The sequence below is a fragment of the Pteropus vampyrus genome, unplaced genomic scaffold, assembly GCF_000151845.1.
Source record: "Pteropus vampyrus isolate Shadow unplaced genomic scaffold, Pvam_2.0 Scaffold283, whole genome shotgun sequence".
Taxonomy (NCBI): domain Eukaryota; kingdom Metazoa; phylum Chordata; class Mammalia; order Chiroptera; family Pteropodidae; genus Pteropus; species Pteropus vampyrus.
Window position 1 is genome coordinate 13,962 of NW_011889064.1, and position 12,821 is coordinate 26,782.

The 12,821-nt window shown below is 38.4% G+C and overlaps 1 protein-coding gene across 1 annotated transcript in view; it reads left to right on the forward strand.

Annotated features, from left to right (window-relative positions):
• The window catches only part of ARHGDIB (Rho GDP dissociation inhibitor beta), a 17,033-nt gene extending 4,644 nt beyond the window's left edge, over nt 1–12,389 (forward strand). The window contains exons 2-6 of the mRNA XM_011375969.2: nt 4,087–4,270; nt 4,920–5,003; nt 7,071–7,147; nt 9,645–9,708; nt 11,690–12,389. Coding sequence (XP_011374271.1) covers nt 4,093–4,270; nt 4,920–5,003; nt 7,071–7,147; nt 9,645–9,708; nt 11,690–11,889 — 603 coding nt within the window. The 5' untranslated portion in view covers nt 4,087–4,092 and the 3' untranslated portion in view covers nt 11,890–12,389. The remainder of the gene's footprint in view (nt 1–4,086; nt 4,271–4,919; nt 5,004–7,070; nt 7,148–9,644; nt 9,709–11,689) is intronic.
• The last annotated feature ends 432 nt before the right edge of the window (nt 12,390–12,821 follow it).

A 12,821-nucleotide genomic window follows, 5' to 3' on the forward strand; every position in this document is an offset into this window, starting at 1 on the left:
AAGGGCAAAGTGGCACTGAAACCCTCTTTTTGTGACAATTTCCTGCTTTGTTAAAGCCATTCCTACAAAGAATCATTTACCTCTCTCTGCCTGTGCACCCCTGAATAGAATCTCAAAATGACTAACAAGCGTTATAATTTCATTATTACTTCTTAGTAAAGACAACTGAAGCAACAGGGCGTAGTGCCTAAAAGTCAGACAACCGGTGCTCTGCCCCTCACACACTGTGTCTTCTTGGGTGAGCTATTTACCTGAATCTGTAGAAGAGTTTTCTAATCTGTAGTGAGGACTAAGTAATATGATCCTCATGAAAGCATTTAGTTCTATGTATGATAACTATTATAGTTATCATCGATGATAAAACCAATTGTTCTTTACATGATGAGATTGGAAAATTGTCTGCAAAATTTCCATAAAATTTCTATTTTCACTTTAGGAAGCCCCCAGGAAATGGGAGGATAAAAAAAGAAAACTGACATTTGTGGCCAAATACACACACACACATATATATACAGTTTGAGAAATCATTGTTAAACTATATTAACCATTTATGGCTAAGTCTTTTGGAGAATCTGAAGTTCCCCAGAGATGAATTGTGAAATTTAAAATGCAGCATCTTTGGAGGAATTTGCATAAATTTGAAATACTAAAACAAATAGATAATCTCTTATCTATGCAGTAACAGATAAGGTAACTGAACTGGCAACTTAATTGATACTGACTGTAGATCAGGAGAAACCTTCAGATAGAGGTCTTAGAAAAGGAAAGCACCCAAGGATGGTCTGCTCTCATCCCTCGCCTCCCAAGATGAGGAAAAATCCACAGTGTTCAAACATTCGCTCCAGGGAGTCACAGCTAGTTAGTAGCAAAGCCAGAACCAAAACCCATGCATGAGGCTTAGTTCAGCGAAGAATTAATTATTCAAAATCAAGTCAATTGACCACTGAACTCTTCTAAAGAGCTGCTCCCTGGACACCTTTGCTCCTCTGCCAGGTTTGTGATCACACTTCCTCAGATGCAGGTGTTACCTGGTATCTTCTGCTTCTACATACCCAACATTCATAGACATGATTTTTAGTTTAAGACTCAGTTGTGCCATTGATCTGGCTAGGCCTGGAAGAAAAGAAGCAAGCTTCCTCAACTTTTTGCTTCATGTTTCCAAAAGTTAGTTTCCAGGTCATGTTCCTAATCCAACAAAGTCTCTGAAGGACTTCAGGAGTCCATGAACCTCTGGATTGCATACACAATTTCATGAGTTTATTCCTTTTTTCCTTTTAAAAGGACCATGACTTTTATCAGATGTTTAAAGAGACTTGTAATCTCTAAAAATCAGTCAAACCAGCAGGGTCTTTTTAGTATGTTTAGATTATTCGTCCTCTAATCCTTTCTCTACTTTGGAGAGTTCCTTAAACATCAGTATGTGCTAAAGCACAGTATCCTGTAAACAGGTGGGGCTCACCAAATATTCGCGACCTTAACTTTGCTTTAAAAGGGCTTTCCCTGAGAACTGCTTTTCCAGTCCTTTTATTTGCCATATAAGACATTTTCATCTTTTTCTAATCAGCTTTCCAGAATGAGCTGGTTTTGGGTCGCCTGGCCTCATATCTCTTTTTCTTACTCTATATAATAAGACCAAATTATTTTAACGTGGTCCTGAACTTCCTCCTTTTGACTGCAACAATACAGTAATCCCACATTATCCTCTACTTTTCAATATCTTTAAATAAATTGGTGTCTAATTTCCTGGAGCAATTATTGTATCTGTTTACAGTGAATCAAGGGTATTTATAACTGACGTAAATCTCATATTTACTAAGGAGAAGAACAAGATCTAGACAGATAAACTGACTTGCTAGTGAGGGCACTGTTAGAGGTTAGCAGACCCTGTCCTAGACCAGATCTTTCCGTCTCTACTCTCTGTCTCTCTCAATCTCTCTCACTCTCCTTTCAAAATTGAGATTCAAGGACGAAGAACTACAATTCCCTGAAGGTTATTGAAATCACCTTCAGCTAAGTAGTGGCTGCATGTGTCGTCATCATCTGATTGTCAGACTTCAAGCAGATGACTTGTTAGAATCAAGCAATATATTCCAGAAAGGCCTGTTCATAGGGGTTGAGATGTCCTCATCTATAGATAGCCTTCCTGATGCTCCATCCACAGGTTTATGATGTGATCTCCCACCTGGGTATTTGGCCAGGCTCCTGGGTGTCAACAGAGGAGAACCTATCTCATATGATTAGTCTCTTCTGGTTTGCTCTTTATCTGCCTCTTAATGATTGTCCTTAAACTACCCACAATCTCCAGTTATTGTGCTGTTCTCTAGAAGCTCAGCTTTGAGTGGTGCTTGTTCTTTAGCTGAGGCAAGAGTTGCCATAGGAACAGGCCTACATGTTTCCTTCCTGCACAGGAAGTGGACCTAGGCATTGCAATGCTGTTTTCAGAGGTGATCAGTCTCACAGTATTTGACTTGCTTTTTTGCTAGAAGAGAATTAATGAGCCAACATGTATAATTTCTCTTTCTTTTCTTTTTTTCCGTTAAAATTGCTTTTGCTTGGCTTTACTCCTAAATTATTTTTCTTCCTCTTACCAATGATAGTAGCATTGAAACTCAAAACCACAACTGATTTGGGCTAGAGATAGCTTCTCACGCAGGGCACTTTATGGAGGTTTGCAAAGTCACTCAGGGTGTGATGTGATGGATATTGTCTTATAGATATACCATTTTGGAGCAATAAAGACTTTATTGACAAGCAGGGAAGAAGTTATCCTTTGGGGAAGAACTGAAAGAAATCAGAAAGTTATCTCCTCCAAATATCTCCCTTGTTTCCCCACTTAGCTCCATTGTTGCCAGCCACAGGGACCTGAAATTCTTTCAATAGAGATTTCTTTCTCTTTATTAGGACACTACTTCTCACCCAACTATGTAAACGAGCAATTCTCTTAACCTCTGGGTTTCAATTTTTCTCAATGGTTAAATGAGGGGTTAGAATAGATCACTTCTAAGGTTTATTTCAGCTTTGAAAAGCTCTGACTATAAAAAGCTCATGCCCTGAGAGAAATAATTTTTAAATCTATTATTTAATCATTAACACTTACATGTGAATAATTTTATTAGATCTCCCCTCAATTGTTTTTTAACACAAAGCAAGTAAATGTAGATGATGATTGTGGAAAACAGATTCCAGGCTATGCCCAGAAGAGGTCTCAGAGTGTAACATCACTGGAAATTCTAGGGGCGAGGATGGGAGGTAGGTACTAAACAGGAAGTGAGTCCAGAAAGGCGAGATTGATGGAAGGGTACTAAAGACGTATTACAATTTTGTCTAGAGAAATTTAAAGAGTTCTTTGCTATTTTGTGTCACTTCAGAAGAACAGAAAATCTTTAGCCATAGAACCTAACCAATCAATGAATGTTTATAAAATGTCTGAAGTATTCAAGTGTTATGGGAGATCCTAGAGAAACACAGAACCTAGTACCTGCCCTCAAGGAATTATTAGCAGTGTTGGGTGGAAACCTTTCAGATACCTAGGCAGGCATCATAGTGGTCCACGATTTCTATGAGTTACCTTTGAGGTATTGCAGGAGTTCGGGGAAAGATTTGATTAATGGGAAGAAGCCAGCTTTCTTTGGAAAGTACTTATTCCACCTGTCTCTTGAAACCATCACGTCTGAGTTTGTACATGATAACAGTTTTGACACTGGCAAGGCTGGCTAAATTTGGAGAACTGTGGTAATGTCTATAAGTCTTTGATTTGGGGTTATTTGCCCATTATTCAGGCTTGCTTGTGCTATGTTGCTTCACTCATACTATGTAATTCACAGATAAGTTATATTTTTATCAGCTTTATTCAGTGAAGAGGTGGTACCTATCACAGTATGGAAAATTCGGCATGTCAGAGAAAAGATGAATGCATTATATTCTTATTTCATGAAATATAACCAAGTGGAATTAGGGAGAAATGTCCCGGAAAATCTCTGACAATTACAGAAGTCCATAAGGGCAACGATGGTGCTAACAAAAGCCCCACAAACATCATGATAGTCACTGACTTCTGGACTATCATCCTCTCTCTCTCTGAAATAGATCAAAATGACTGAAAAAGCCCCAGAACCACACCTGGAAGAGGATGACGATGAACTGGACGGCAAGCTCAATTACAAGCCTCCACCTCAGAAGTCCCTGAAAGAGCTGCAAGAGATGGACAAAGATGATGAAAGTCTAGCTAAGTACAAGAAAACACTCCTGGGAGATGGTCCTGTGGTAGCAGGTGTGTATATGGAGATGAAGATCAGGTGGAGGGTCCCCAATAAGGCATACATTTCAGCTATTTGGGAGCCAGTGCAAAGGAAAGAGCACCAAGTGCTTTCAGGGATAAGTGAGGGAAGCATAGTCTATATATGGTAAATAAAGTTATGAACTATGTAAGTCTTCTTTGGAGAGAAGGTGCAATACCACATCGAAAATAAGCAAAAATAACACATAAGGAAGATTTAGAAATGATTTCAGACTACCACTTAGAATTGTATTCTCTCCATTCTCTCTCATATTTTCATTTTTTTTCTCTTTTCTCCTTCTGACTCCTTACCTAACCATTCATCTCTTCCACATACACAGTGGCAGACTAAGAATGGCCCAAAGGTATGGATTGGCAGAGCCCAACTAGCAGAGTACCACAGCCACTCAAGAAATGTTTGCTGTTGATAATTAAGATGGACTATAAGTGCCTGAAGCAGAAATAGCACCGCTGTACTTGGCTATGACCAATCATAGTGAATCTGCTACTTTTCATTAGTATTTCTACTCTAGATTGAGATATCACTTTTCTTTTCGTGTTCGCTCTTCCTACTTGAAGTGCACACATGCACTAGACATACATGTCTCTTCCTTGTGCTTACATTCCCTTTTAAATCTTGCAGACCCAACAGCCCCCAATGTCACTGTCACCCGCCTTACCCTGGTATGTGAGAGTGCCCCAGGACCGATCACCATGGACCTCACTGGTAAGTGGACACATCTGTTCGTTGAAAGGGAGCTAATGATATCACTGGGGAAAATTGCTCTTTATCTCCTATCCCAGCAGAAGGAAACCCTAACAAGATAAATCTCAGAGATGAATATGCTGGGACCAGTCCACAAATCACATCTCTCAGGGTATCCAGTATTTACCATGTTTGACAACAAACTCAACCTCTGTCTCTATTTAATTAAAGAGTGTGCAGGCATAAATACTGGATATATTTACTTGTATCATATTTACTTTAGATTTTTATCATTATAGGATAGCAAGAGAATTACTATTCATGTAAAAAGATGGAAATTTTAAGAAGCAAGAAGCATGTTTCTGGAATTGTATTATTTATACAGTCTAAACATCGGAGAAAGTATTGATGTTATATTAGCTGCAGAACTTACCTGAAGGCAAGCAGCCATCTAAGACCTCCTGAATAATACTAAGAATTCTATTGTTAAACATGTATAATTTTAGCTTAAAACTATGACTCTTTTAAATAAAGACTCCCTCCCTCCCCCCAAAAAAGATTCAAATTGAGATGCTATTTTCTTTTACTTTATTATAACAAAGGTCAAGTTCTTTCCTGAGATTTAGGTCTTGAGGAGGTAAAGAGAGGCTGGGAAGGTGGGTAGTATATGGGAAATGGGCATCTCAGAGAAATGAGGGAAGGGCCACAAAGCTCAGAGTTTGGAGGCATTAAAGGTAGGTATTTAGTGGAAAAAAATTATTACCAGATTCAAAAGTAGACTCATGAGACAGAGCAAGCATGGCTATTGAACAGTAGGCTTAGCAACAAGGTAGTTCCCCTCTCATAGGACATATCCATACTCTTTACCTTATATGGGCTTTTTTTTGTCAGAGAGAGGAAACAAGAGGCTGAGAAGACACACTTCCTCTTCAACTGAAATCATTAGAGCAGACACACAAATTCAACTGCCCCCACAGTTTAGCATCTCTCCAGGAGAGAAAAATCTCTTTCTCTCACCAAGACTCAGGCCTCTTCCTGTGTGAAATTGTGTAATGTTACCAGGTACAACTGTCATTTTGAAAGATAAGGTCTGAATAAGCACTAAGGAAATTTGTTCTGTTTAGAAGGCCTTGATGACATTGCAGGGAAAACTTGGTCTCTATCCCTTTTCCCAGCAGCAGGAAAATCAAATTTGGTTTTCTGTCACAAAGAAACTACTGAGGTGAATTGCAGATATTTATTTAGTATATCCTGGTTCCAGCTCTGTTCAGGAAACATGCACAGAGCTATGCAAAACACACACACACAAACACACACACACACACGCACACACACATGCACACACACACACGCACACACTCCTGAATGTCAAATTATATAAGATCGCATTGGGAGAACAGAGAATGAGTATCTCTCTAACCAGGGTCCAGGAATTAAGGACAAATCCCAGTTTTCTGGAGCCCGAAGCTTTTGTATTTATTTTCTTAAGGAAAATAATATGAAAATGCAACTGCAAATGAAAAAACAAGTATAAAAGTGAAAATTCATTTAGAATGATGAAAAGGAACCAAAACAAGTAAACTTTTAAAAGCTAGAAAATGCCACAAATATGAACAAATATACAAAACCAAATAGCTGGTACTCATATAATATTTTTCCTGTCTTTCTTTATACAAGGCACAAGGGCATAGTCTTTTTAATCATCTTTTCTTTTGACTACATATATGTCATGTCATTTGCAATAGAGAGAATGGCAAGATAGTTCAGACTTTCCTCTAGGATGGTTAATAAAACCTGTTTTTATTAGCTACAATTAGAAAAGACTTGTTTTTGTCCATAACTCATTACTGGTAATAGCTTGTATATTCTTAAGGTTGTTGTCAAACTATAGCACATTTCTTTCATATCTGGCTGTAGGATTTCAGGCATTTCATGTTTGTGCAGCCACTAATCTCAAATAGCCTTTGAATTGAGGGCTGTGTGACCGTGTTGTCCTGAAGCGCCCAGCAAATGGCTCTGGAGTTTAAACGTCATTCATCTCTTGCGTCTCTCCTTCTGAGTAAACTCTTTCTAAATTCATTTCTACAGGGGATCTTGAAGCCCTCAAAAAAGAAATTTTTGTGCTAAAAGAAGGTGTTGAATATAGAGTCAAAATTCACTTCAAAGTAAGTATCTTGCTCTGGATGTTTTTTGTAAAGTTTAAATTCTACCTATAACCAGAGAAAGAAAAAAATTAAATATCTTGCATTATCATGTTGGCATACCTTTTGTTTGTTTCTTTTTTCTCTCTCTCTCTGCATCTGAACAGTCCTCCCCCCAGCTCCAAGTTCTACTGTTGAGACCCACCCTCGCTTCCTGCCTTTTTCCAACCAGGACAATCTCCTTGAACTTTCCATTGATCACTTAACTCAGTGGGATCCCTCTCCCTGTAAACTAATATTCCCACCCACGAGGCACACACTGCTTTGTATTGTACCATTTGTGTCATTTCTCCCCTTTATAGCATAAGCACTTTGAGATAGGGAGAGATTATATATCTCTTCTTACCAATATTTTACACAAAACTTTACAAATGGTAGATATTTAGTGACTATTTACTGATACATAGAAAATGAATGAACCAGTTAATGGGAAAAGAAAAAGGAAAAGATAGAGCCTCAGCTATGATTGCTCAATCATTATATAAATCCAGGGAGTGCGTTCCATGGTAAACAACTGGAAATTACTATTTAGTTGTGGAGCAGATAAAGTGAAATATAATAAACAGGCACATATTCCAGGGAGCAGTCAAAATTAAAGAGAAAAATAACCTTGACTGTGAAAACAAATAAGTCAGAAATTTACCATGCTCTTAATTGCTTATATTTGCCTGACTGCCCCCTCATTCCCACTCAGGAAAAATATCACTCTCTGTATATAACCCACATATACCTGAACTACCCTGTGGCCTGTCCCAGCATGGAGCTACAGTTAGAAAAAACACCAGTTCAAAAGTGAAAATAATTGAAAAGCAATTTACGCCTTTACAGATGTCTCTTGAAAAATATCCAAGAAAGTTTGCACTTGTAACACCAGCAACACAACCTAAAATCCGCTTTATCTCTCTTAGTAACTCTCATTGTTCTTTTTTTCCTCTGAAACTTCACAACGTTCTCCAAAAATTGGGTCTGGAATGGTTCTTTTAGTTTCTCTCCCTTTTTCTTCTGCCTCCCAAGAAAACGTAGTATCTCTGACTTCCACAGCTCTTACTTTTTTTCTTCATGTCACCAAAGCCTCTTCCTCCTGGTGTGGGAGAATCAATGGAGAGGGATGTTCAAGAAGCAGAGGAAGAGAATACTAGAACCATTCATACTTTTCTTTAACCATCAAACATATTTATATTAAATGGACGTTCTATGCAGCAACAGAAAAACAGGAGACCATTTATTTTGAAGGCCTTAATGCTAATCCACCACCATTCCTATTTTTAAGTCTTTTTCCCAGGAGAACAAATCTCCTACTGGGCCCAAGGGATCTGCTTAGATAATTCTAGAAAGATCCATTCATTTTTGCTATGAGCCACATGTGGAAGCCAGAGTAATTAGAAAGTTTGATTTCATTTTATCACGATTCTTCAATGAAGCCATTTTTTTTCTGTCACAGATTTTACTGACAGTCTAGAACCTAAACTGGCAATAGACACTACGATCTGCCTCATTATCAATAAAAGACAATGTAGCATTGACAGATTGGTTTAATTATTTTGTCCAAAATGAAAAAGGAGCCATAATTACTGTTGGGGAGAAATTATTTGAAGATGCTTTAATTCTTCATATCAGTAAACAATTAACCAAGTCCTCCAGCTAATGATGCACTGTCCACTTTAATTTGTTTGTATAAACATGACCACTGTATAAAATTAACAGACAACGCAGTTCAGTCCTAGGTAAAATGACTCATGGAAAAATAAAGTGCTTGGGCTCTGTATTTTCATTCCGCTTTAGTGAATTTTCTTTGAAAGGCTTAGGAAGTGGCAAGGTCTCAGACAACGTCTGAAAATGACAGACATCCAAAATACTTGCCAGACACAAGTGGATTTCATTCATTATTTATATGAGGAGGATATTTTCGTGTGGCCCATCTCCTCACCTCAAGATTCCAACCATAGTTAGTTACTTTATGACCATCTTCTAGACCTGATTTTCCATTACTGCTTTTCTCCTTGTTGTTTGTTTTTCATATGAGAGGTGGATCGTTTCTGAGGTTAGGATTTTCGGATGTTTCCATAATAGTTTCCATCGGTACCTTTGTAACCTTTCCTAAGTCAAGGACAGTCTTCTGGCCAGTAGTATCGGGGAGAGGAAGCTCAAGACCGTTCTTTGGACTATTGAGGAAGGGGAAATATAATGAGGAATATTGAGATGTTTTAATTAACCATCCCACTCCCCAAAAACAAAAATCGCAGTATTCCGTGATTAAAACCAGATTGGCAACATTGGGTCTTATGAATTCCTCTCTCCAATCTCCACTGTACCACACACTAAACGATAATAATAACAATCTGAATGAAGTCTTAAATCCTTTCATCTTCAGAGAAGACTCAGCTAGGTAGGATTAGAATGAATGACAAGGAAAAATTAAAGCCTCTGTAATCTGAATTGCTTGTATCCTTCCCACCTACAGGTGAACAGAGATATTGTGTCAGGCCTAAAGTATGTTCAGCACACCTACCGGACTGGGGTGAAAGGTAAGGGACCTGCACTTTATACTGTCCCAAACTTTGCTTCTCACTGATACTGAAACTTTTGGTGATTACCAATTTGTAGACATAACTCACTTAAAAATCTGATCAAAGCTGTGGGTGCTCACCCTGCGAAAGCGTACATATATACCTCTGACCTAGATGTTAATGGCAAGACCTACATTCAGGAGTCTGGGCCGGCACTGAGGTTCTAGAATTCAACTTTATTACTCACAAAAGAGAAAGGTAACCAAGATAATTTTAAATAAAATAAAGTATATAAAAGTACTCTCAACAATAAAAGAAAAAGAAAAAGCAGTTCACAGGTATAAAACCTGAGTGTCAGAGAAATCCAAGACAGGAAAGACTTATGCAATGGCATGTATGTTTGCTGGGAAGGGGAGTTGGGAGTAGCATGTAAGAGGGCGGGTGGGGGGAGGGTGTTTATATCCTAAACAAAGAAATAGAAAAAAATACTCTTTCTAGAATTGAGAAAAGCTGTGTAATTGAAACAAATAATATAACATTACTTAATCTGCAGTCATTCTTGACAAGTTGAACCTAAGTTGCACATGTCTTGGGAACTTTTCGGTTTTCCTCCATTAGTATGGGCTGAAAGATAAGAGGGTGGAGAGCTGATGGAAGCACTCCTACAGTTCCTTTTTACCTGAGGGGCTCTCTTCCCTCAGAGGCGTGAAACAGTAATGTATGCATAAGTCAGTTCCACCAAATCAGTAAATAAGGGCTAAGGGAGAAATTGTCTGATAAATTTGTATGACATAGAGAACCACTCAATTACTCAAATGCCACAGAAGATTGTTGACCTAAAAGATCTTAATACATAGTCTTATGAAAGAAAAAATACTCAAGTTTCTTATTTTCCTTTGGGCATAGAGACTCTGTTGCCTCACTTAGGCAAGAGGGCAATGGTGTCTGTCACTGTTCCTTCAGACTTTGTCACAACACTTAATGGCCAGCTACACATTGTTGGCCTATCTACCTACCTACCCTTTTTTATACTTTCTAATCACCTATTCTACCTACCTACATTTATTTATACTTTCTAATCACCTATTCTGGGATATATATCCCAGTTATTCATCTATTAATAACTTTGGTTGGCTATTTCCACCATCTGTCCCAGTTCTTTTTCTTAACCAAATTATTGATTTTACCCTTCTATTCAATTAGTCCACCCATGAAGTCTGTTCATTCTAATTACCAGCTATTACCTTATCTCCTCCAACTGACATGTTCATAGAATAATAGTCTATAGATAGAAGATTCTTAAAGTTTGTTATACAGAAAAGAAACGGAAGCCCAGAACTGTTATATGACTTATGTAGTTGAAGATTCGAGATCAGAACTCAGGTCTCAACTAAAGACCTGAGATATAATTGATATATAGTATTGTATAAGTTTCATGTGTACAACATTATGATTTGATATGTGTATATATGGCAAAATAATTACCATAAGTTAACATCTATCATTACAAATACTTATAATTTTTTTCTTGTGATGAGAAAATTTAAGATACACTCTCTTAGCAACTTTCAAATACACAGTCCAGTATTCTTAACTATAGTCACCTTGCTGTACATGAAATCCCCACAACTTATTTATATTGCAACTAGAAGTTTGCACCTTTTGACCACCTGGGTTTTTTGTTTTTTTTTTTTTCTGGTATAATCTGCTACATCTCCATAAAAAAAATCTTAATCTCTATTGATTTAGGGTGCCGATTCTCCAACTTTCCTGATACTCACAAGCAGTGGTGATGCTTTTTAAAAACATTGATTCTTGGAATCCACAGCAGATTACTGAACCATAGGTCTTGGGAAATAGGTCAAAGGAAACTATTAAATTCAAAGGAAAGTGTATTAAAAGGCACTCCAATAAAAAAAAGTGCTCCAAATTCTCCAGTTTGCACATTTGTTTTTCCTCTATCAGACTCTTACCCTAATGAACTTTTCTTTCTTCCCAGTGGATAAAGCCACATTTATGGTTGGCAGCTATGGGCCTCGACCAGAGGAGTATGAATTCTTGACTCCAATTGAGGAGGCTCCCAAGGGCATGCTGGCCCGAGGCACCTACCACAACAAGTCCTTCTTCACCGACGATGACAAGCACGACCACCTCACCTGGGAGTGGAATCTGTCCATTAAGAAGGAGTGGACAGAATGAGCACATCTGCCCCTTACTTTCCCTACCCTTGGCACTTGGAAGAACCCTCTCCGTCATGTTCACTGCACTGTCCCTTCTCCCTGATCACAGCTGGACCCCTTTCCCAACACCCTCACACCGTCTCTCTGATGCATCTTCTCCCACACTCTCTCAAAGTGGTCCCTGGTACTGGATGCTTAAAACCCAAGCTTCAATCCTGCCCACTCCTTCTGACCCCCATCATGGCCAGACCTTCGAAGTTCTCCACCTCAATACATGATCATTTAATATCTCTTATTCCCATTTGAACAACTAGAGGCCAGGAAATGGGCAAATGATCACTAACTGTTCTTTTGCCTTGAGTTCCAAGGCTCATTCTCACCCCTGGATTCTTCTGTGGTTGCTGCTGGCTCTATGAAGGTCCCTAGTCACATTCCCTGCCAGATGGGTTCTTCTTTTCTGGGAGACACTGTAAACAGCACAAGAGAGTAAGAATAAAACAATCGTATGATCTGACTGAGCCCCTCATTTCTCTGTTTTCTTTATTTGAACAAAAATGGTAACTGGAAGGTTCATATTTGAGGGGGTGAACAGGCACAGTAAGGAGGCATTTATATGACTGGAAACAGTTTGGTCCCCCTGTTTCAGTGCAATGGACAATGAACATTTAAAACATAAATAGTAGAAAGATCTCAATTTGTTTTATTTTTTGGTATTATCTTAAGAAACTTTTTCCTAAGCTTGAGACCTATATAACCCACTGCCTGTAGGAATCTGAGAGTTCTGCAGATACCTGTGGGCTAAATCAGACATTGTTTCTGTCCTGCTTAAGATCTTGCAGTGAATGGATTACCATCACCTACAAAGTAGAACCAAAGCTCCTACGTTTATTGTACAAAGCTTCCTGAGGACTGGCCCCAACATGACTTTCTGTCCATGTTTATCATTCCCTT